Consider the following 23,245-nt stretch of genomic DNA (forward strand, 5'->3'; position numbering starts at 1 on the left):
TGTATAGAAATATTGTGAGCAAATGTTAAGGCTGTCATTGGGAAATTGCATAATTTGATTATTTTAAGTGAAAAGTAAGGTCACGTGTTATTTAGTTTTAAATTCATAAGCATAAAAAAATTAATGTGAGTTTTCTTTAAGGTATAAGTTTTCTATACAAATGCAGTGTTCATAGCAACATTTAGACGGCATTGCATTACATAACATGCAGTACAGAACATGTAAATACACAAGGTGGAGGTGGTAAATCCAGTAACAAGGAGAATAATACATTTGTGCAGTTAATCAATAAGGGTACAAGAACCAAGCAAGCAGGAATTAGGTTTTTCCTAAATCTGTACAAAGTCTGTCATCATGTACAAAGTCTTTCAGCAGATAATCTGTTTTGAGAAAAGTTATTTGAGAATTAAAGTAAATGGAGGTACATTTAAATTGACATAAAAGTTGACATATGAAAGATGTACAGCATCAACAGATACGGTAGAACAGATATCCACACAAGCTCTCACACAGGCACATAGCCTCCCACCCTGGAAACAGTCCTGGCCAAGGCCCAAAGGCCTTGGGGGAGGAGGGTGGGGGAGGAGGGTGCACAGCCCACAATCTGGGCACATAGTAGGTGTGTGTGTGTGTGTGTGTGTGTCACTGAGAGGAGGGATGGTGTGAGAAGTGGGTGGAGATGGGACTCTCTGGGGGAGTGTTGAGGTGCAGCACTTTGGTTCACAGCCTTTGAAGGCTCTGAAGTTAGAGTTTGCAGCAGTTGAAACACACTCCTGTAACTCTCTATGTAAATGTTGTCTTCTCTTTTTGGACTTTTCACCAAACCACTATGGAAATACACCGGTTGACGCTATCCTGCCAGAGGATCTTTAAAGTTCCTGCCGTGTGAGGGGGACAAAAGAGACATTCCTGGAAGAGTCACCTAACTGGACCTCAGGTGAGTTTACTTTGCTGTTCACTGTGCATGCTGCCTCCATTCACTACACACTGGTGTTAATTATGGAGAATAATATCACTGTTTAGTATTACAATATTTCTAAACCTTGCACTAAAAGTATATAATTAGCTAAAAACATAAACCAGACTGTAAAATAATGTTTTTTGCACTTCTTGTAACATATTGTAGTTTCATTTATACACTTAGTGTACAGATGAGGTTCCTGTGATAGTTGTGTTTCACGCACTGTTGCTATAAAAAAGAGACTTGAAAAGATCCAGTCAATCAAGTAGTTATCTATATTTCACAGATGATAAAAAGAGTGTGTGTTGCACAAAGGATTTCTGACAGTTGCTAGGGAGGAGAGGTAAAGCGTAGGCACATGTCAACGCACGCAGTCAAGCTCTTGACGTTTGAAGCCTTGGCCACTGCGTTCCTCCCTTCTCTTTCTTCTATTCCCTCCTACAGCTGATTTTCTCAATGTAGAAGGAAATATTTGCAGCAGTGTTGGCACATGTGCCTAAGTCTTTTGCGCTCCAATGAAAGGAAAACAAAAGATGAAAATGTTTCAATTCCTGACTTTCAGCTCAGGAGCTGCTTGCTGAAAGTATATCTTATTTAGTCCTGTCGCTTTCCATTGTGTGTGTGTAGCATTTATGTAAAACTCAAAAGCCTGACGAATTTATTTGTCAAGAGGTGACTTTCCATAATGGAAACTGATAAATATGTGGTTTGGTAAATGATGTGAAATCATAACTTGCAGTTTTCCTGAGCCTCATTTGACTTGAAGTTTGACTTGAAGTTTGGCTAAAGCACTGTCAGTACTTTGAGCTGCTGCTTTGATCTAAACCATATAGACAAATTGTTTTTTTTTAATGGCACTGGAGAAATGCAGTATAATTCACTACAGTAGGATTAAGGTTTGGTTTCCCCATAAAGTAAGGTTTTTAGAAGCATATGGTTGCTGCAGATGTGCAGACATATTATAGTCAAACACATAAAAACCAGTCTGCACTGAGAGCTGTTTAAATGAGTCCATGTATAATTTAGAAAAAATGAGCCTCATCGTTGCCATTGAACTAAAATACATTTGAGACATACCCAGTAGGATGGGTAGAATTGCCCACCATAAAGTAGAAGCTATTACCTTTGTGCAGTCTGATTGGCCTGCTGGCCTTTTCCACTGACCGACTGAAGGCCTTACTGTCTGAGTGTGAACTACAAAACCTTACAAGGAAATATTTTTATGTTCAGGATGAGTGAATGTAAACTTTAATTTCCAACTGTATGCATGCCTCTGAAGACAGCCACCCCCTTCAACCCACTACACGCCTCATATATTCAGCCCATCAGTCATTCAGGTGGACTCACCTGAGCTGACTACCAGGGAATGTTGCTAAGGAATTTCTTAACCTCCTTGTCTGTTATTATGGTATTTGCTGTGAGGCCCAAGTGACCCCTCAGGTGTGTGTGTGGAAAAGCATTTTAACTTGACACCCCCAGCCCCCTTTACTTGAGAATACTCTCTTTGCACAACATGACCTGACCCCTGCAGACTACAGCTATGAGAGGATGGGCTCAGAAATATACGGTTAAATATACAATAGAGTTGTAGAGTACAGAAAGGACAACATTACTGCATGCATAATGTTTTTTGTGTTATTTGGTTTAATGTGTTATTGCAGTTTTCCCGGCCTTCTGATTTGCTAAAAGCTTTTCCTCTTGAAACCAGAAATTAATGTTCGGGTTTAAAGGGTAACTTTGGTCATGTGAGGATCACTAACTTAAACGAAACAATGTCTGAATGATGGAAATCTGTCACTTTAAGGATTAAGGCAGCAATGTTTCAAGTCCATTGTCTGTAAAGGGCTCATTTGTGTTGACATTTATTTTCCAGCTGCTAAATACTGAACTACTTAATTGTATTTTAGACAGACCTTTGTAAGATTGTCTTTCATCAAAGGTTTTTGTGGTTCTGACAAGGTTATAAAGCTCCAGAACAGATCAGCACAAGGCTGTTGACTCCTACCAATATAACCATTGAGCTTTACTTAAAGGCCTCAGTGTCCCCACGTCATGCTGTGGACGTGAGAGAGGTTAGGTTGGAGGCCGCACCCTCCCCAACACATGAACCCTTCCAGACTGGAGGTTGGGATTGTAACCCCACCCTAACATAATCCTGGAAATCTGGTCTGAAATTACACTGCTTTAAAGGCGTTAACTGCTGAGAACATTTTGCAAGAAATAACAGTTTAGTGTTTGTGATTAAACTGATGCATTTAGAGTACGACAAAACAAGTTAAATCCCAGATTTAAGTTAGATTAGATGGGACAAATTTTGACAATAAGCAGTGTTCTGGGTGAAGTGAGCTTTTGCTAAAAACTGACTTTGTGCTAAATAACTCAAATATACAATTCATATTCTAATGTCTGAGATGTTGGAACAATGTCCCAGGAATAATGAAGTCCATGGAATGGAGTCTCACTGCTGCAGTGTCTGTGCTGGAGAAAGACACTGTGTATGTGCAAATGAAAGGGTTAAAATTAGTTTGGAGTCTTACAAGATGAATTATTGCTGCTAGAATATGACTTCTTCAGAGTTCAAAGTGTGACCCAAACAGTTATTGTCTTTAAAAACACTAAGTCAGAGTCAGCCTCATGTGCTGGTTTCTTAGCTGTAATCAGGGTGAATAAGCGATAACCTTCTCTAGGATAATGACAGTTTTCCTTCCATGTATATATATGTTACCAGGCTTCTTAGACACCTGGACATCAAGGCCCTATATTGTGCAGAGTATAATGCCATATTTTCTAAAGACAGCAGGTGAGTATAAATGCTGACAATTTTCAGAAACATTTCAGACACTTAGGGGATTAAGAGATATTACAATCTATAGGTTAATACAAACCTTGAGGCCTGTTTTTACAAACAGACAAAAGCCCCTTTTTCTGATAATTGACTCTATATTATCAGACATAATGACACTCTAGTTGTGTAAAGGTCATATCTACCTTCTTCTTTACTTTACTAAAATCTGCTCTTGTTGCTTATTGTTCACACACACTAAAACGTATCAGTCTTGAAATTCTTTAGACCTGCACTTCTTACCACATGTCTTTGGAAAGGGCCTTTTATCTAAAAGAGGGCAGCTGCTGTAGCACTTTGTTGTAGCACTTAATTGTTAAAGTTGACATTTCCAGGACATTTTAAAGGAGGAACAAAGCATCACTTGTGCTTTGTTGTCAACAAATTTCACCATAAAACAAGAGTGAGCCCTTAATAGACTGACATCAAGTGAAGCCTCCCCATCCATCATGGCTTAAGAGTAGAACATGAATTCATTACTGTGTTAGATTGTAGCAAAGTACTGACTATGAATGTTCATTTATTTATTTTTTTATGACTAGGAAGGAAATTAAACTCTGCAACTATTCAAATCAGAGAGAGAGAAAGAGAGAGAGGGAGAGAGAGAGGGGGCCCTAAAAGCATGTTTTGTTGTCATGTAGAAGACAAATTGTTTAGATCATCATAACTCACCCAGAACCGGTGATTAGGTTACAGGGCAACGCTTAGCTTAGCTTTATGGGCAGGACCTGACTTTAAACCTTTCTATATGGCGGGTGACTGAGCACAGCTGTAACCTGACAGCTTAAGCATTTGTAAATGACTGCAAATTCCCTGTGAAGCACAAGTAACCGTTGTAAAAAAATGATAATGCATCAGTGATATTATTGGTTTAATTAATGTGAAAAATGCCTATTTAATAAAATCTGTATTACCTTTTTATACAATGTTTTGAATAACAGTAGATTTAAATGTTTCAAAACCTGTTTATAAGATATGAAGACATGTTAAGAGACTTCATCAGCAAATGATATTGTGAGGAGTATGGCTATGGCGCATATCAAATATATTCCTTCTTAACAAATTGTTTAGTAAGTAGATGGCTAAAATATACATTGAATTAATATGTTCAGTTTATATAAGTGCTTAATATTTCATACTCCCATAAACACACAAAATATTTCTCCACTAATTTGGTATGAATCTACTTGTCCTTCACTCGTATTATGGATGGGTTGTAACCAGCAGGAGGTGGGATACACCCTGGATAGAACATGTGTGTGTCATAGGACTGACACAGAGAGACAGCGGCCATTCGTGCTCATTTTCATACCTAAAGGCAGTTTAGAGTCACCAATTAGCCTGCTTGTCTTTAAACTGTGGTAGGAAAGTTGGATACCTGGAGGTAAGGCCATTCATCCAAGGGGAGAAAATACTATCACCACACAGAAAAGATGGCTGGCAGGTTTGAACGTGGAACCTTCTTGCTGTGAGGCAGCAATGCTAATCACAGCACTGTCACATTGCCTGTATGTTTCTTTTAAACGTCTTAGAATAGACAAAAGGGCAGAGGTTAAAAACATTACACTGTAGAATTGAAAAACGGAAAAACTAATTTCTATAGCTCAGGTTAATGCATAGAGGATTTACTATCCAGAAAGTGTATTTGAGTGATGAAGCTGTGTTTTCACTTCACAGAATGGCACCTTGGCCTGTCAGGTTTCTTGCGATTCCTTTGAAAACACCCACATCCAAAACAGCACCTTGATGTGATTACTCCTATTGTATTTCACCTAAACCTCAGCAGCACTCTCTTCTCCCCTTTCTTTCAGAGAATGGGGGAGTAATCACTTCACAAAAACCAGGAAACTAAGACTAATGGGTTGAAAGCAGTTGGAGAATGATCAGGACTGGGACAATGCTGTTGTCCAGTTTTCTGTGAAAAAGAGAAAACACTGGAATCCTTTAATTCCCTTATAAGACCACTTTCTACCATTAGTATTTTACCACAATTTACTGATGAAGAACCTTTGTGTAAACACATGCAGGTAATTGCGTGTATTCCACGGTGCCTGGCAGGGCCTTTGTGTACTGTTGGCTCTTTAAGATCAAGCCCCGTTCCACGCCCTCACATCACAAAACACTCATGGGGTTTACAAAACCAAATTGGCAGCTATAGGATTCATGATTCAACTTGTCTGTGCCAGAGTCATCACACAGGAAGTGACTGAACCACACAGACCATTTCACTCAACGTAAAGATAATCAAAGTATTATGCAAGCAAGACTAGTGACTGAGTGATTATAAAAAGTAAGTTTAACAACAGATATTAAAGTGACTATAAATTTATTGCTGAATCATGGTTGCACTTTTGGTTAATCTCATCACCCCTACAAATGCCCAAATGACAAGAACAATAACTAATTAATGGTAACAGACATAAATTGTGGGTTGAAGCTGTTTTAGCTATGATCTGATGCTTTTTCCAGTTTTATTCCTAAACTACTCATGTTTTAACATCGCATAGTGACAGTAACAGTCTAACAACACACTGATTTCCAGAATGAAACACTGATACAGCCACTTACAAAATGCCAAGACAGCTGGAAGCACACTCAGAATGAAGAGTCACAGAAATCACTTACAAAGGAAAAATAATAAATGTATATGGCTCACTCTGTATCTCTGTAGACAGGCCAACCTCAGCACAACATGCCAAAGGGTAAAATTGCTAAGTACCAGCTGACTTTGAGTACTGCATATATGTCAGATAAGTGTTTTAATTAAGGCTATGGATGGAGGGACTAACAGCCTGCCCGCCCTATGTAGAACCCCCCCCCCTCCCAGACTGAGGTCGTGGTTAGGAATGGGGGAAAAAGCAGCACATACTGTTCTGTCTGTACTGGGAGCCATAGGGGTGATGGTGAAATGTGATCGAGGACACTGGAGCTTAACATGTAGCTGCAGGTTCTTATCTGCAATACACACTGGGAGGTAGGTGTGTGTGTGTGTGTGTGTGTGTGTGTGTGTGTGTGTGTGTGTGTGTGTGTGTGTTTCACCTCACTGTCGTCAATAGAAGCAGTGATAACGTAGGGATTCTTACCTGCAGCCCTGCATGTTTGGGTGTAAAAACAAGTGTTTCCTTTCAATCTCCATTTTAGTTTCACAAAAGTTTACGGAGTCCAGACAAACTTCCAGTGACATGTCAGTTTGCAAATCAATCATGAAAAGAGATTCAACAAGCACCAACAATTCCCAGCAGTGTTAAATGGTTGTAGTGACTAGATTTGGAGAAACTGCAATGTTTCAGATTTTTTTCAGCTGTTGTACTTTTTGATTGGTGACACACTTTTAATGCATATTTAAGTACCTATGAGTGATGTTTGGGTTGGAATTTATATATTAGCAGATAGTTTGTCTTAAGTTTTTAACAAACTTTGATTACACTCGCCTTAAAATCTAATCACATTCTTTAATAGAGGAGGACAAACCCCCTGATAGTAAAATGGCTTGGAACAGTTGATTGATAATTCAATTCCAGAGAAATGATTAAAAAAAGGGCTAATTTCAGGGCTGCCTTCGCCTTGAAGTCAGTTTTAATCCAATAAAGTTTATATTTGAGGATTTCAGAGTGCTCATGTAGCTCATGAGAAAGATTGTTGATTCTTTGCAAAGACTAGATGACTGAAGCCCCTAAAGGCTTAGATGTATTGACTGAATCATGAGTAAAACTGTAACAGCTGTTAGAAATGCTAATGGAATAAGGTAAAAAAAAAGTTACCTAGAACTCTAAAGTTGCATTTGAGTGCACTATACATGTGACAAAACATCAGATAGTCGAGCTTCAAATTCTGTTATACTGCTGAAAAGCAGTAGGTACAAAGGTACATTTTTCTTAGGAAAACTAGAAAAGCAGGACAAATCCTACAGCAGTTAAAATTGGTTCAGGCTTTAGGGTTTTAAATATTAACTTAGTAAGTAGAGTTCAGTGTTTGTGGGTCAAATTCACAATGCCAAACTAATGGAACAAAACCGAGTTTCTCTCTATTCTGTCTTCTATTTTAATTTTATTATTTTTGTACAATTTACGTGGTGACCCTTAAAGCACAACCTGGATTATATTGCTAAATTCCTGCTCAAGTGCTTGACACATTTGACAGAATTAGTCTGTCCACAGTGGAATTCATATTAAAGATAAATATCTCTCATAAACTGTAATAATTACTGTAAGGATAACTTTATACCTCATTATACCCCAGTCCTGTTTTTTCATGTCTTTGGGAATAACCAGTGGAAACTTAAAAATGCATTAAATGCATTTCACTGTATGCATTTATGCAAGTACCTTACTAATATTTTGTTCTTAAAAGAAAGTTCTAGAGGACCACTGGTGTCCCCGAAACCTAAAATAGGACCTACTTGTAGACTTGTAAATACCTTTAAAAACGATTATAATTCTATCATGCAAACCTAAAAGATAAAACAGGATGCTGCAAATAACCTGGCAACATGACAACATACCTTAGATCTTTTCTTTTTAAACTGTGACCCTGTTAACCCTGTAGTTATCTGATTGTCTGTCAATATGTGAATGTAGATTATAAACCTCACATACCTGTCATCCTCCACCAAAGCTTCCAGCGCCAGTTGACTTGGAAACACAGACCTGCACATTCAGTACATTGTATTCCTAGGAATTGTTTTGATCAACTAATGTAAATTGTAAAGTAATACACCAATATTCAGAACATTGTGGTGCAATATGAAGACAGGTGGCCTTTCTTCTTTGTGCATTCATTTTTAGTCATGCACTGGGCCTAAAAATTAGATCAAATGGTTTTGATTTTCTTTCATACTGTCCGAAAAAGGCTAATTTCCAGACACGTGAAAGAGCGGGCAAATGGAGTGACAGATCATTTCATCTTTGATTTTAGGGAACAGCATATTAGTTAAGCTATCAGAGAGGCAGTGGAGGGGAAAGTGGAACTGTCCTCCTGTTCTCTCTCTACTGTCACTTGTGGGTGTTGAAATTAGAGCTGTCCTGGTGTGATTGTGCAGCTCATGTGTTTCCATGTTTGTGCACATTTGGGGTTGGTTTCTTTGAATGAGCATGTAATCCACACGGAAAGGATGCACCTTCAAACATGTGTAAGATCTAAAGCTAATTCTAGGCCCTTTTCAAAGTATGGGTAGGATTTAGTTTAGCTTCCTAATAAGTTGCTTTAAGCGACTTTTTTTCTTTCAAAATCCTGTTAGTGGAAGCTGCCAATTTTGTATCTACACTCCACTTTTTACACATCGCACTCCTCACTCCACTTCTCGTGCTTTTCACTGTTGCTTTGACAGTCAACAACCACTTCCTCCACCAGGGTAACAGAATAGCCAGGGAATGCAACATCCATTCTATGGATTGTGAAAACTGTTTTGCCATCAACGAAGTATGAAAAACGTGCATTAAGATACAGATTAGGTTCAATGTCAGTTTGTGGAAATATGATAGTTTTCTCGTTGAATCTCTTCTGAAGGAATACAAAACGGAATCCTTTTGTTAATTAAAGAGTGTGTAGTATTTGAGTTAGACTAAATAGATTTCTTCTGATGCATTAGTCTGAATGCATGCATTCACCTCAGATCATCCAGGTTAACTCAGCCATCCATTTAGAAACTAATTTTTAAGTTTGAAAATACAGAATAGTATCTTTAGATAAATAAATGCAGCATTTAAAAAAGTTTCATGAGAATCTAAAATAAACATTTAAAATAATCCAGATTTTATTCTAAATGATTCTTTAGATGTAGGTGATCTAAACTTGTATCGGTGGAAGCTTCCAGTTAAATTTTGTCCAGGTTTCTTAAGCAGATATTGTAACTGAAAGTGTCTGGCATCCTGTGTATCAGTTGATTCTGAAAGCAGCAATTTTGGGTACTAATTTTTCAGGAACATCTAATGCACATACATACAGCTTTAACCAGCACAAAAATACACAACTCATGAAGCTGTTTATACTTTGATCAAGACTTGAACCACCCACTATTATCTGTATGATACTGAGTCATCACTGTACAAATCCCTGAGCATAGCATTGCAATGACAAAGCCTAATAATATAATAATTCCTATGAGTCCTTGTTTCTACAAAGGCTTCACCTTCTCCTCACTTATAGTATATTACATGAAATTTACTTTTCCTCTTTTGCTTGCAGGTTTGAAGGTCTTTGAGGGTTTAAACATGGCAGCTTCAGGGAAAGTCCTCCTTACTTTTGCAGTAGTTCTCCTGCATGTGGCCAGATGTCAGGGGATTTTGGGAAAAGTAAAGGACAGCTCGCTGCTGAGGTTCACACACCATCTCTATAATGCCACCATCAACGAGCACTCTCCACCGCGGACATACATTGAGACGCCAGTGAAGATGGGCATTGAGGTGACAGATCCCTTGTGGGAAATGAAATACTTAATTGTCTCAGGTGATGAGGACGAGCTTTTTCAAGCCGAGGCTGTCAAAGTGGGAGATTTCTGCTTCCTCAGGATTAAAACACGCAGTAGTAACTCGGCTCTCCTTAACAGGGAGGTCAGAGACACTTACACTCTTACTGTGGAGGCAACTGAAAGTAATTCTGACTTCCAGTCAAAGACCAAGGTGTTTGTCCAGGTGCTTGACACAAATGACCTAAAGCCTCTTTTCTATCCTGCCTCATACAATGTGGCCATCAGGGAGGACACTCCACTTAGGTCAAGTGTGGTAAGAGTTAGTGCTACAGATGCAGACATTGGGAGCAATGCTGAGTTCTATTACTCTTTCACCAGCAGAGCCCATCCTTTTTTCATTGACCCTTTCACAGGCACAGTCAGCCTCCTAAAACAGCTTAATCACACTCGGTCGGAAAGATACGACCTCACTGTTTTAGCTGAGGACAGGACAAAGAAGATATCTGGTGCGCAGAAATTCGGTAATGTTGCCAGAGTCACAGTAAATGTGCAAAAGAGGTCTATGGGGTCTCCATTTATTACACCTCCCTCTAAACCTTCAGTCTCTGCAGATGGCAAAATAACTATCAATGTCCATGTGGAGGCAGGAGTTAAGCCTGTGGAATCCCTTAATATTGTTGGAGGGGATCCCCACAAGCATTTTGAGATTATCCCCTTAGGTGTTCAGGGCAGTGACTTCCAAGTGATCTCTACAAAAAGGATTATCTGGTCTCAAACTCCTTTTGGGTTCAATCTTTCCCTTCAAGCTAAAGACAGGAGTTTCCCAAGTCTGCTCTCTCCAATTACACAGATCCATATCCCGGCCTTTCATTACGTCCCATTGGCATTTTTGGAAGACACCTACATTGTCACAGTGAGTGAGTTTTCACCTCCTAAAAGTCATGTAGTTAAAGTTTGTGTCACACCAGTTCCCTATAATGTTACCTTTGGTATCAAAAATAATCCAGACAGCTCAAATTTTAAGATCAGTCCCAAAACTGGCATAATTATAACCACAGGGAAATTTGACTATGAGAGGAAAAATCGATACGAGTTTGATGTAGTGGCCAACCATGGTGAAGCTGAAACTCACATAGTAGTTGAGATAACTGATGAAAATGACAACAGCCCACAGTTCACACACACCTCCTATCAGGCCACACTTGATGAAAACTCCCCAGTTGGCAGTAGTGTTTTGAAAGTATCAGCCACAGACCCAGATAAAGGCAAAAATGGCTTTGTTACTTATGCTATTGCAAATTCTGGACGCCAGCCTTTTACAATAGACCCCTTCACAGGTGTTATCTCAACCTCTGAACACTTGGACTATGAGCTGATGAAACGGCTGTACCACCTGAGAGTGTGGGCCTCTGACAGCGGCAGCCCTTTTAGTCAAGTCAGCGAATGCCCTGTGACAATAACCCTAAACAATATCAACGATAACATCCCTCAGTTTGAGAGGATTGGCTGCAATGCCACTGTCCCTCTAGATTTCCCTGTGGGGCAGACCGTTGTTGAGCTGTCAGCCATTGATTTAGATGAACTGCAGCAGCTAAGGTTCGTCATAGAGTCTGGAAATGATCTCCAAGTGTTTGGTATTGACTCTGTGTCAGGAGCCATCACCCTTAAGCAACCAATTCCACTGCGAGAAGGTTCCTTCACTTTAAGAGTTGTAGTCACAGATGGCAAACATCACTCGGAAGCTTCAGTTGTCAGGATAACCGTCACTAACAGAGGCGACGATGCAACACTCCACTGCCAGGAAACAGGCATTTTCAAACAGCTGACTAATAAACTAATAGAGTCAATCAAACCAATTTTAACCCGTCAAGAGGAAGACACATTCTCTGATGTCTACATCATCAACCAGCATTCTCCCAGATTTGACGTGAGCATCCCCGGCTCGATTGACGTTGCGGAGAACTATCCGCTGAATTCTACTATTCTCAATTTCAAGGTAACGGACAATGACACTGGGTTCAATAGTAAGCTGGTATATGCTATATCAGGTGGGAATGAGGATGGCTGTTTTTTCATTGACATGTTCTCTGGTGATCTTCGGTTAGTTTGCCCATTAGACAGGGAGAGCAAGGAGTTCTACATTTTGAACGTCACTGTTTATGATTTGGGAACTCCACAAATATCTGCATGGAAGTTCATTGCAGTGAATGTCTTAGATGTCAACGACAATCCTCCGGTTTTTAATCAGCCAAGATATGTGATACGAGTGCCTGAAAACATGGAAGTGGACTCGACTGTTTTTACAGCTCGCGCCATTGATCTGGATGTAGATGTAAACTGTAATGTCCAGTACTCCTTCCTGACGTCTACTGAGCTCTTCAGAATTGATGAGCTGACAGGTGAGGTGGCTGTGACAGGTCGTTTGGATCGGGAGACCTCCCCCAGGCATGACCTCCAGATTGAGGCAAGAGACCAAGCCAAGCTCGGCCCTCAGTTGTTCTCTGTGGTTGACCTTGTGGTGGTTTTACAGGACATCAATGACAGTCCACCCAGATTTGTACCAAAGGTTTACAAAATCAAAGTTCCAGAGGATGTTCCTGTGGGCACCCTACTTGTCTGGGTGGAGAGCATCGACTTAGACTTGGGCAGTGGTGGCCTTGTCACCTACAACCTCAAGAACACAGAGAGCGGGATCTTTCAGCTCGACCCGTCCACGGGGGCCTTGACCCTCGAGAGGGAACTAGACTTTGAGAAGCGGCCATCTTACAACCTCACGGTGCGAGCTGTTGATCATGGACTCCCCCGCTCCCTCTCATCATCCTGCTTTGTGGAGATTCAGGTTCTAGATGTGAATGAGAACGTTCACAGGCCTGTGTTTTCAGAGTTTGTGTATGAAGCTGGAGTGAAGGAGGATGCTGCAGTGGGAACATCTGTGGTGATGCTTACAGCTTCAGACAAGGATCTGGGTAGAGATGGAGTTGTCAGGTACCACATCTATGAAGGCTCTGGTTTAGGAGTGTTCACCATTGATGAGGAAACAGGTAATTAACTTTTTATTTTAATATGTGTTGTAATTTCTTTGGTATTGTTAGTAAAAAATGAAAATGTCAAAATGCTTTTCTTTTCTCGATCCACTCAACCATTGAATCAAGTCAGAAACAGTCTGCGTAGCACGTTTTGACATTGCATGCAACTTAAGAAGTTGGGTCCTAGTCAAACTAATTCAAACAGTGACTTATGCTTATAGAGTGAATTCTGAATTTAAGCTAATTAGAGACCATCGACTCATTTTATTAAAAATGGGCTATAGGGCCCATCAGCAGTTGTGAACTTGTGATCTTATTCCACGATTCCATCTTTCTAACAAGATGAAAAGCCTGAGATTACACTTTTCTGCAATTTAATGTAATCTTGACCTTAGTGGAATTGTATTATTGCATTACTGCTCATTTGTAAATCCAAATTCAATCTAACTTTGTAATGAGCTATTTTTTTTGCCAATTGCTGTTTTCAAGTTTAAGATAGAACCGTCAGTCCTCTAGTCAGGATTAAGGTTGTCATTCAGGTACAGTCTCCATAAATGCCAAAGCAGCATCTGAGAAATACATTTAAATGGAATGTGGTCTAGGCTACAATTTTGGAACTTTAACACAGTGACATAAATATGTCACACTTTCACAGTATACATTTCCTCATGTACTGTACCTTCCCTTAGTATTTTATAAATTGAGACATGAGTATAGTTGTACAAAATAAAATGTCTCTTCATGTCTCAGTATCAAGGTGGCATGTCGAGGATAGCATGATTGAAATTATTAAGTGACCTTGGCGCGTAACATAGCAAATTCCATTAGCGCGCTGTTGCACTTCAGGCTCAGATAAAATCAGGGTAAATATAGTTTGCTGTCATAATTGAACCGTGCTGGAATATATAATTTTTCCTTTTGTTTCTGATTTCTAAACTGATCCTCAGGATATGGAAACTTAAGTGCTTCTAAAGACAACTGTGTGCAGAAAAAACAATTTCCCTTATTTGAACAATACTAGCATAAAGGACTACTGTGCGGCATGCAGCTTCGTTTTTACCGTTAAAAAAAAAAACACTAAACATGTGTATGTTTTGACAGCACAAGTCTGTCACCACTGTTACTGAGCAGAGAATGCTTATAATTTCGCAAGCCACCTTTGGGCACCAATCCAGAATTACAAATTCACCTTGGGTGCATTAGGCTCATCGCTAATGTCGGATATTTTCTCCAGGGTGCTTAGGGCTCCTACATTTAAAATTGATAACAACGACAACAGATTCATTCCTTAGGCACAGTAGCAGGTTTGACACAGGTAAACACTAGTGAGTTGTTCAGAAGTCAAAACAGGTGATTTATATGAACGATGAAATGTTCCAGGTGTGATTCGTACAACAGAGACGTTGGACCGTGAGACAGTGGCTCACTACTGGCTTTCTGTCCACGCCACTGATCTGGGAACAGAGCCTCTGATCTCCTGGACTCACGTCTTCTTGGAGGTGCTGGACGTCAACGATAATGCTCCAGAACTTTCCCAGCCGGTGTATTTCGCATCTGTACCAGAGAACGTGAACAAGGTCAAATCTGTCGTCCAGGTGTCAGCCAAAGATGCGGACACTTGCTCTGAGGGGAAGCTTTCCTTCCAGATGCTGGAATCTCATCGGTCGTACTTTGACGTTGACCCCAAAACAGGTAATTATCATGGTCCTAACGACTGTCTGATCATACACTTTTAAGTATTTTTAAAGTAGCATAAACATGAAGGCAGTACAATCATAATACCCTTATAGTAGCTAATGGCCTCAAATAACATCTTATGAAATGGTTCTGCATCTGTTGCAACTCAAGGGAGCCGTGAACAGTTCGTTCTTAATAGTTAAACAATACATGGACAAAAGAATATCTGCACCCTTATGCTTCTGTCTTTGCCCAGTTTTATCAAGGTAACAGTTTTACAAATGTCTGTCAGGTCAATGGCTCTTCACACAGATGCAGATGCCGCAACCTCTGCCAGCACCGTCATCATTATAGGCCAAAGGGCATAAAAAGTTGGTGTTTAATCCAACATTGTATGATGCTGTTGCATGTAAATCTTTTCTTTGTACTCAGGGATCCTTTGAATCAATGCTAACAAAACTTAATATTGTAGTTTTGTAAAAGATTTATTAGATTTGAACCCAGGGCCTTCTGCAACCCAACCCAATGCTCTACCACTGGCCCATCAAGCCCCCCATCCTCGATTTCCATGTGTGACTTTAAATTTAGATATTTAAATGTTCAGCTCAGCCATGGAACATGCAATATGAGCTTTTCGTGAGCTTACATACACACAGTATAAGGCTTTACAGCATCATTTCACAAACATTTGGACGATGGTACAGGCTGAACACTGCATTTATCTTTGATGTACATTTTAATTTAAATTTGTTGCACTTGTAACTAGAAGACCTCTTTAAGATATCTGTGCTTTGTTCATAAATTGTTTCAGCTCATCTGTAAATGTCACCTCATCTCCATTTAATATTTAGATTTTTGAGGCTTCATTGCAGCTGTAAAAAATTTTTTTCAAAGTGTTTATAGGCAGGGTGTGTTAATGTACTTTTGCAAACCGGATTAAAGCAATTGATGCAGAATCGAGGTATAAATAAACCTTTCAGAGGCCACTAACAAACTTATACATCTGTGTTGGGAAAGGGATTTAAATGGCATAAAAAAGCAACATGTACATAACTCCCCCTCAGCTATCTGAGTCTTTATCTTTGACAGTTGCAACTGAGTCACCTGGTACCTGTGTTGATGTGCAAACAAATGAGTGCAGCATTAGTTTTGATGCTACAAGCAGCTACAAGCCCTGTCTTTTCCTTATAATCTCCAAGTGGCATTTGTCCACACCCTAAGGCCAGTATACTGAAGGATTACAGAGGGAGAAACGTCACACAAAGGCAGGAAAGGCAGGAGGTGGTAAAACAGCCACCGTGTCACATTAAAACAAGCCTTTTCTTGTAAGAGCAGGTGTATTTGATATTCTCTTACTCATGCATACAAGCACAGGATGAAATGTGTCTGCTTGAAAAGTCCTATTGTGTCTGTGTGTGCCATTTAGGTTCTGAGGACATCCTAATGACTAGTCTCAGCTATAGACTGAAAGCTTTGGAATGTAGATGGGCTAAATTGATACACAAAAACTACTGCTATGTATTTATTTATTTATTGCCGGTAATGTGACAACACTAAATAGATAATGGAAATGTTATGAGAATAGCTTGTGAAACAGCTCTGGAGTCTGTGCTGCTAACACAGATGGATGGACACATTATGCCATTTGAGCTTACTGGAGCATCGGCGTCGCTTAAATTAAAGGTTTGGATCCACTTTGGATTTTCTAGTGATGAAACAAAGAAGGTTTGAAGACTATGTAATCTGCAAGAGCTGTGTTAAAAAAAACTAAAGTACAATGGCAACATGACAAACATGCATGTCTGCCCTTTTTTGTGTGAGGAAACAACAACCATTAACACCGCAATGGTTACACGGTTACAAAGCTTCCTTTTTCATCGCCAAGGGCGATGGAGTTAGCCTTGCAGCAGTTTTCATTGATTGCTACAAACCCTGGAGCCAACGTATCAAATCCCAAGTCAAAAATGTTTCTCCAAGCTGCTGTGAGAGTTGCCTGCAATGCATGGACGTGAATTATTTTAGTCACAAACAGTTCTCTGGCAAACGTTTGTGATTATATCCACTCCTGAATTAGAAGTATGTTTAGGGAATAAAGTGTGAGATAGGTTTAAAATAATGTTTCTACAACAGGATACCAGTTCTTTAATGGCTACTGTAAGCAAAAAGAGGCTGTGTGGACATGTGTGGCTTTATATACATGTGTACTTGTTTGATTTTTACATCCTAAAAGTAGCTTCCCACTTTAAGGAAACAGTTTGTTTGTTCCTTATTCCCCCCAAGTACAAAGGGATAGTTTCCCTACTTTGGTGAAACAGGGACTGTCTGTACAGGGACCTAGACTCGACCCATCCAACACCTCTGGGCCCCAACATCGGTGTTTACATGCACTTAAGTCACTAAATCTGCCGCTCATTAATCAGACTTGTATTTTGGAAACAGTCTGACAGTGTAGAAAGAGAGCGACAGGCAGGACAACAAAACCAAACCCCTTTTCACAGTTTAAACTGCAAGGTTTTAACAGCTCCATGGTGCAAACTGACTCATATAGACTTCAACAGGCCACTTTGTTGCTTTGTTTTACTTTGGGCAAACTTGATTTAAGATTGGGGTGTTGTAATGGTTGATTTAGCTTCTTTCATTTAGCCACTCTACTTCACGACTTTCCCAGACTGTGCACATTTTCACTTATATAGCCGATTAGAAACCTGATTGGGTACATTCATGACAGAGACATCGGTTTACTATGGACAAAATCAGGTGTGTCATCTCCTGCAGGCTGATTATGATAACCATGTTTCTCATAAGCATAAAAGAAATCAGCTTACTCATGACTGTGTACCCTAACTGGGTTACATAAGTGAATCCAAACACATTTTTTAAGAACATATGCTGACTATCGCAATGATGGACTAAAATGATGCTTACAGTTATAGAAAGTCATGAGAAAAATTTGATACCCGCATTAGCTGAAAAAATAAATCCACATGTGAATGAGGGATTGTGTTACCTTGAATGACACAAACGTGCTGTTGAAATCAGATCCTTTGAACATGATGCACCTTTTTTTTTTTTTTTTTTTTTTTTTACAAATGAACCCACAATTACTAATGTGCAAAATGAGTGTAGAAACCTCTCATGCCTCGACAGGATGAAAATGACTCATTGCTCCTCAGCAGTTTCTGTCAAAGTTTCTATTCTCAAGAAACCATATATTATAGACTGCAGCATCCTCTGTTTAATTTAACTTAGAATAATGAGTCGATGGAATTTTTTTGAGGGAAGGCTGTGTGCTGTGAGATAGGGGGGAAAAACTCAAATGAAATTCAGTCCAATTTGTATTCTTTAGGCTGTTCTTACTCTGAACAAGTTGTTATCTGATTTCGACAACAGGTTTGTGCAGGGAACAAAGTTGTACCAAATTAACCTAAAGGACCAAAAAAATTGGCAACTCTTCAGTGTAGGTTTCATTATGTGTTTTACAAAAGATGATGTTTGTTGGCAAGGCCCAACAAGTCCAGGAATTCGTTTTTGAATAGCAAACTCGTCAAAGTAACGCGCAGCCAGTACGATCCCTAAACTGATATTAAAAACCATCTGCTCTTTGGATATTTGCCCTTTTACACAAACAACATTACAAACAACAAAGAGCAACATTGTTGCACTAGGTAACATATTCCTTCATTACCATGAACACACAGTGCTATTTCGCAGATGTGTCGGGAAACGACTTTAAATGTACAGAAAGCACCTTATCCTCAGATTCATGTTTTCTGTAGGAAACACTGAAGTTGACGTTAAACATTCAAAGACAGATCAAGAGAGAACTTTTCTTTTCAGACTAACTCAGCTGTATCAGGAATCTTGCCTTTCAAAGTTAATATTGTTTTCCTCGGCGTCTCTGTGTCTTCTTCCACCTCCCTCTTTAATATTTCTCAAATGTGTCATAGAAGCGCCATTGTTCATTTTTTGCCATTTGCCATTTTCTTCCCGCTTGAAAAAATGATTTTAAATAGATGGGAGGCAGTAGCTTTAAAGTTGTAGAGTGGCGATGAATTCACAGAATATGATTGCATTTACATGCATGCAGAGAAACCAGCTCTTACAGTTAAGCGTTGAGCAAAGTTGACACTTACTTTAGAAACCTCGTTACTGGAACCCCCTGTATATATGCTGCAATTTCCAATTTCTTCTTCATCTCAGACTTTGTCATGGAGCTTAACTGACTTTCCTTCTTTCCTGTGCTTGTGTCGCTGCAGAATGGAAAACAGAATGAGTGCAGGGGAAGAGAGGAAATGAGAGGGGTGAATGGCAGCTATTACAAAGGGTGAACTGTCTAATTCCATAAAAAATCCAGGAGAGCGCAACTTAATTACAGTTCTACGAAGCCCTTTGTGTTATGTACTTTTTCTGTCAGACTTAGCCGTACTTTGATTTTTTATTTTTATTTTTTAATTAAGTGATAACCCTCTGTTAACGATCTTGCCTTTCATTCATCTTTTTACTCAGCAGATTTTCCAATTGGAGCCTTTGGTTGTGCACATTTGCCTGTTAGAGAAAGCTGGTTAGAAACCTGGATATGTATGGCAGAGAAATTGCAGTTTTCCACATTGTAAAATCAACTTTCCCTAATCCCCCATCCCAGTTATGGAAACCAGCTTTCTCATTTACACGACAGTTAAGAAGTTAGCTTTCCAGAGAGCCTACTGTAACCTAGTTACTTATACGCATGCAAATTCCCGGAACGACCGGGAAACAAACAAGCTGTTCTGGACATGCCAGACGACACTGCTTATCTTCATTCTCTTGACAGCACAGTGAATGAAAACAGGCAGTGAGAGAGAGGCAGGGCTGTACCCCAGATTCCTATGTCTTCACTAATGACAAAAACACACTTTCCAATGTGCCCCACCTGCCCTCCCAGCAGGGCTTATTTGCACTGTTGTAAAAAGGACTAAATGACCCTCAGCAGGGTCTTTCACTCCACTTATGACCCCCAGCTCTGTCTGCAGAGAACTTCTTTCCTTGTCATCACTGTGGCTAATTTGTAATTCCTTTACACTTAAGTGACTTGGTGGATTGCATTAATTTTTCACAACACTTGTTGTTTCCTTGCAACAAATATGGTACAGATATTATTTCCTGGGTCATTGTTGCTTAAAATCCATAATATATACAATAAGCTTTAAGCAATATAAGCAAAATATTTTTCTTGCCAGTTTCTTCTCTGGCCTTAAAGCACCTATGGCATTAGTATGAAAGTTGCTGACACCCAGTGTAATACAGATAGGAACACACACACGCCTAATTATGATGTTTTATGTCGCAATTTTTGAACGGTCTATATTTCATCTACAATTTAAAAAACTAAAATGTCATGTTTTATATAAAGATTTATGTTATTTGTTTAAAATATAAATGTGTAAGTAACGTGCATTAACTATGAATATTGTGGTGTTGAAAAATTTGAAGTTCTCAAAGAGAAGTAAAAGTAGAAATTACACATGAATACTTATTTAATGTACAACACATCAAAATGATAAAAAATGACAATGAATGTACTTTGTACTAATTTTCTGTTACAATTGCTTTGAAGTGAGGGTAAACTATGTATTCAGGAAGAACTAGGATGTTTCACAGCATCACAAAACAACCTTAGAAAGGAAGTGGACTTGTACTGTGCCCACTGGGTTTATGACTATGTTCTGGAGAAACTTACTCACATCTACTTTACACAGCAATTACTAGGTGTGTAGACATAAGAAGACCACTGATGAAATGTAATTTAAAAATATGTAAATTAAGTCAATAAAAAACAAGCACAGTGCATAATCAGTGCCAAATGAAAGTGTTTAATAAAAAATATGGCAAAGGGTTGAGTTTTAAAAGTTACATTTAAAGATAAACATTGCGAGTTAAATGCAAACTTGGTAAACGTTGGATTAAATGTCTGAGAGGGCTAGAAGTTAGCTTTTGCCTTTTCAACCTGTCCATGCCACCAAATTTTCAGAAAAACCACATAGCAGCAGTATCTGTAATTGTTTAACACAAACAGTAAAAACGAGGTCCTTGCTTTGGTGTGAAAGAGGATAAACACACACTTATTCCTGACCCCAGTTATTATCCTGTCAGCAACATTAGCTGCCCTCCCCTGCCTGTGTGTCTCTCCTGTCCCTATTAGAGCTAATAGCTGCTTTAAAACACTTCAGTTAATTTATTTAGATTAGATGAGATGAGGTCAAAAGATACTTGCATTAGCTCAACACGGAAATTGCCTTGTAGCCACGGAAAAGAGAGGGCAGGGTAAACGTTAAAGTGAACGTGCAGGTTAACAAAACACTGGAGTGTTTGCAGCAAATTTGAAAGGATTTTTTTTCAACTTTCATTAAACATGCATTTTCCAATGTCACTGTGATTTCAGAAATCACAGGATAATTAGAAAGGAAGACATTTTGATTTAAGAAATGTTTTCCATTAATGTTGAGATTAGGATAGTGACCTCTGTGTAAAAGATGTTTCAACATAAAGACAAAACATTTCATTTTACAGTAAGAAACATAGTCAATTGTTTTTAGACATTCTGTTCTGTTTTTTAAAATCTGGTAAAAATCAGGTAAAACTGGTAATGTAAATGTTCTGCGCTTATATAGCGCCTTTCTACCTATTGGCTTTGGCACTTTATACTGCTTCTCATTCACCCATTCACACTCACATCACACATGTACTCACACACCGATGGGGGCTGGCCAACGCTTACCAGGAGCAACTAAAGTGTTTTGCTAAACGACACTTCGGCATTTGACCGGAGGAGCCGGAGATCGAACCAACAACTGCATGTTCCAGATACATTTTTTTCCCCCATCAAGTCTAGTCGAGGAACCGTCCGTGAGGTAAAAGTCCTTTTGAGGGAGTTGTGGTTGCTTTTCCACACTGGGGCCAAAGCCCAGTGAAGATGAGGTAGATTATCCCTTTGATCGCTGTGTAGCTGTTTTTGCACACCTCCTCAAAGTGTGCTTGCTGTCTCACGGCACATACAATGCAATTCTCTGCTTTACGTCAAACAGGACAAAATTCTAAAGACAACTTAAAAATGTATTTGAATACGCATGACCCAACCAAAGACAGCAGGTTTGTCAGCTAATCCAGCAGGAGGCCTTAAGAACATACAGTACAAAACAAAGAACAATAAATACATCAAAACAATTCTGATATGCATATGTAAATGGGATTAGTCAGAATAATTATTTTGCATTTAGTTGTTTACTGTGACTCTTGTTCGACAAAACTGACTGTCCCAGTCATATTTAAAGTGAGGGAAGAAGTTCCCGGTTCTCTTTTAAGCAGTTGAATGTGTCTGAATAACCTGTTGAGCCACATAACTTATATCTTCTTTCAGAAATACACAGACACCAGAGCTGATTCACCAAACGGCCAGTCAGCCATCTGGTGCCACTGAGTAATTTGCCCCCCCCCCCCCCCCCACACACACACACACACACACACACACACACACACACACACCAGCTGTGTTAGGTGCTGTTCTAGTAAACTTGTAGCGTTGGTTGTCAGTGATTAAGAATCTTTGAATGGCTCTGATATTAGTTACTCATAATAGCTTCCTCCACATTATGTGTTTATCTGGGCACAGGTGACATTGAGAATCATAGCTTTGACTTTTTAACCATTTGTATTCTTATATCAGATATTAGTTTGTTTATTTTTCTAGTTTTCTATTTGTTTTGTTTAATTCTGCATTTTTAAAAAGTATCTTATTGAAACACTGAATATAAAGTATGCATACAGCTGATGTATGGTGACATCTGGTTTACAGTGGATGTTTCAGTCAGCGCTTTTTGTTTCATATTTTTTTAAAATATGTCCTGTATTTGAGCTTTGAAAGTCATTCTCATTTGGAGGAGATACTAAGAGCAGATACCCAAAAGAGGTACTGCTTTTAACTACATTTCATCGTTATAACTGATGAGAAACACCCTGAGATGTGGTTAAAAATGTATATAAAAGATATTCTAGTAACCTGTTGGATATTTTAATGGAATTTTGCAAAAATACTACGATATTTACAAAATCTGTGAAATTAGAAACTTATTTTAAAGAAATGGAGAAAGTGTTATGCTTCTTGTCCTGTTCAAGTGGGGAAAAAAACACAACAACGTGATATAGTAGGTAGGTGAAAAATTAAGTTCATAAACAGATCAATATCCATTGAAATAAAGGACAATCTGAAACCGCCTCTTTGAAACATACTGCATACTTCCAGGAGCCTATATCGTGAGGCGGACATACACAAACACACAGCAGTGTAGTCAGCTGTTGCT

At 39.1% G+C, this 23,245-nt stretch overlaps 1 protein-coding gene across 1 annotated transcript in view; it reads left to right on the forward strand.

Annotated features, from left to right (window-relative positions):
* The first annotated feature begins 684 nt into the window (after nt 1-684).
* Nucleotides 685-23,245, forward strand: part of fat2 (FAT atypical cadherin 2) — an 88,753-nt gene continuing 66,192 nt past the window's right edge. The window contains exons 1-3 of the mRNA XM_067518133.1: nt 685-937; nt 9,987-13,250; nt 14,616-14,927. Of these exons, the coding sequence (XP_067374234.1) occupies nt 10,013-13,250; nt 14,616-14,927 (3,550 nt within the window). The 5' untranslated portion in view covers nt 685-937; nt 9,987-10,012. The remainder of the gene's footprint in view (nt 938-9,986; nt 13,251-14,615; nt 14,928-23,245) is intronic.

Source organism: Channa argus, chromosome 10, assembly GCF_033026475.1.
Source record: "Channa argus isolate prfri chromosome 10, Channa argus male v1.0, whole genome shotgun sequence".
NCBI lineage: Eukaryota > Metazoa > Chordata > Actinopteri > Anabantiformes > Channidae > Channa > Channa argus.